Source organism: Orycteropus afer, unplaced genomic scaffold, assembly GCF_000298275.1.
Source record: "Orycteropus afer afer isolate SDZICR_OR568_19922 unplaced genomic scaffold, OryAfe1.0 scaffold00596, whole genome shotgun sequence".
Classification (NCBI taxonomy): domain Eukaryota; kingdom Metazoa; phylum Chordata; class Mammalia; order Tubulidentata; family Orycteropodidae; genus Orycteropus; species Orycteropus afer.
Genome location: NW_006922183.1, coordinates 1087892 through 1089079, shown reverse-complemented (window position 1 = coordinate 1089079; position 1188 = coordinate 1087892). Strand labels below are relative to the sequence as shown.

At 35.7% G+C, this 1188-nt stretch overlaps 1 protein-coding gene across 1 annotated transcript in view; it reads left to right on the top strand.

The window, feature by feature from the left end:
• ROS1 (ROS proto-oncogene 1, receptor tyrosine kinase) overlaps window positions 1-1188 on the top strand; it is a 199255-nt gene that overhangs the window by 24008 nt on the left and 174059 nt on the right. Inside the window, exon 5 of the mRNA XM_042783027.1 lies at window positions 782-842. Within this exon, the coding sequence (XP_042638961.1) occupies window positions 782-842 (61 nt within the window). The remainder of the gene's footprint in view (window positions 1-781; window positions 843-1188) is intronic.

Sequence of the window (1188 nt, the reverse complement as noted above, 5' to 3'; positions counted from 1 at the left end):
ATTTTCATGCAAATTCTTCTGCTAGTTGGGGTTTAGTCCAATTCTGCATCCTTTCCTTCAAGGCTCAGGGGTCCAAGATTATGTTCTGTGTCTGTGTTAATTGGTTTCCCTTTTCTTTGTTGAAGAGGGTCTGTGCAATCCTTCTGCCTAGTCCGCCATCTTGCCAGAACCCTGAAACGGACAATTCTTAAGCATCATTTTAGGTTGAATGTTTTAGATTTTTAGCTCCTCAACCCTTTGACCAAGATGCCAAATATATAATTACATTACTAGACCCATTAGAGGCTTATGAAATCAGTTTAGTGAATCAAGAGTCACATTAAACAGAATAAAACAGAGTAGAATAGAATAGAATCAAACATATAAGAAGGCATCACAATTGCATGGTCCTTTTCAGGATATTGTAAAATTAAATCATGGGGATAGTTATACAACTCTGTGAATATACTAAAATATTCCTGAGTTGCATGCTTTAAATGGGTGAATTTTATGATATGTGAAATGTATCTAAATAAAGCTATTAAAAAATGGAGGGAAGCTAAGTATTGTTTCAAAAATCTTTATCTTCAACATATATTGATGAATTTTTCACTATGATAGAACACAATCAAAAAAGTTTGAAAAGCGCTGGTCTAATCCCACCAGCAAGCATTACAGTTGAAATAGTTGCTATACAGGTATACTGGTATATCAAACATTTAGATTTCAATATTTAATTGAAGTTCATTAGTAAAACTAGAACAAAGGCTGCACTAACTCTCATCCTCCCTGGCTTCCACAGCGAGAATCTTGCGAGGTTGGCTGCAGCAGTGCAGAAGGTGCATATGAAGAGGAAGTACTAGGTAAGAAAACACACATGCCTATTATTCAATAGCCTGCAACACTCTAGGGACTTGTGCTTATTTGAGAATAAAAAATACAGTTGTCATTGCGTTCACTCCAATTCATGGCGACATCATATGTATCAGAGTAGAACTGTGTTCTGTAGAGTTTTCAATGGCTGATTTTTGGAAGTACGTCTTCAGACCATTTTTCTGAGAAGCCTCTGGGTGGACTCAAACCTCTAACCTTTGGTTAGCAGCCAAAAGAGTTAACTGTTTGCACTACCCAGGGCTTCCATTTAATAAAATATCTAGATTTCTCAGTGTGAGATATATACATATACATATATATATACATATACATATA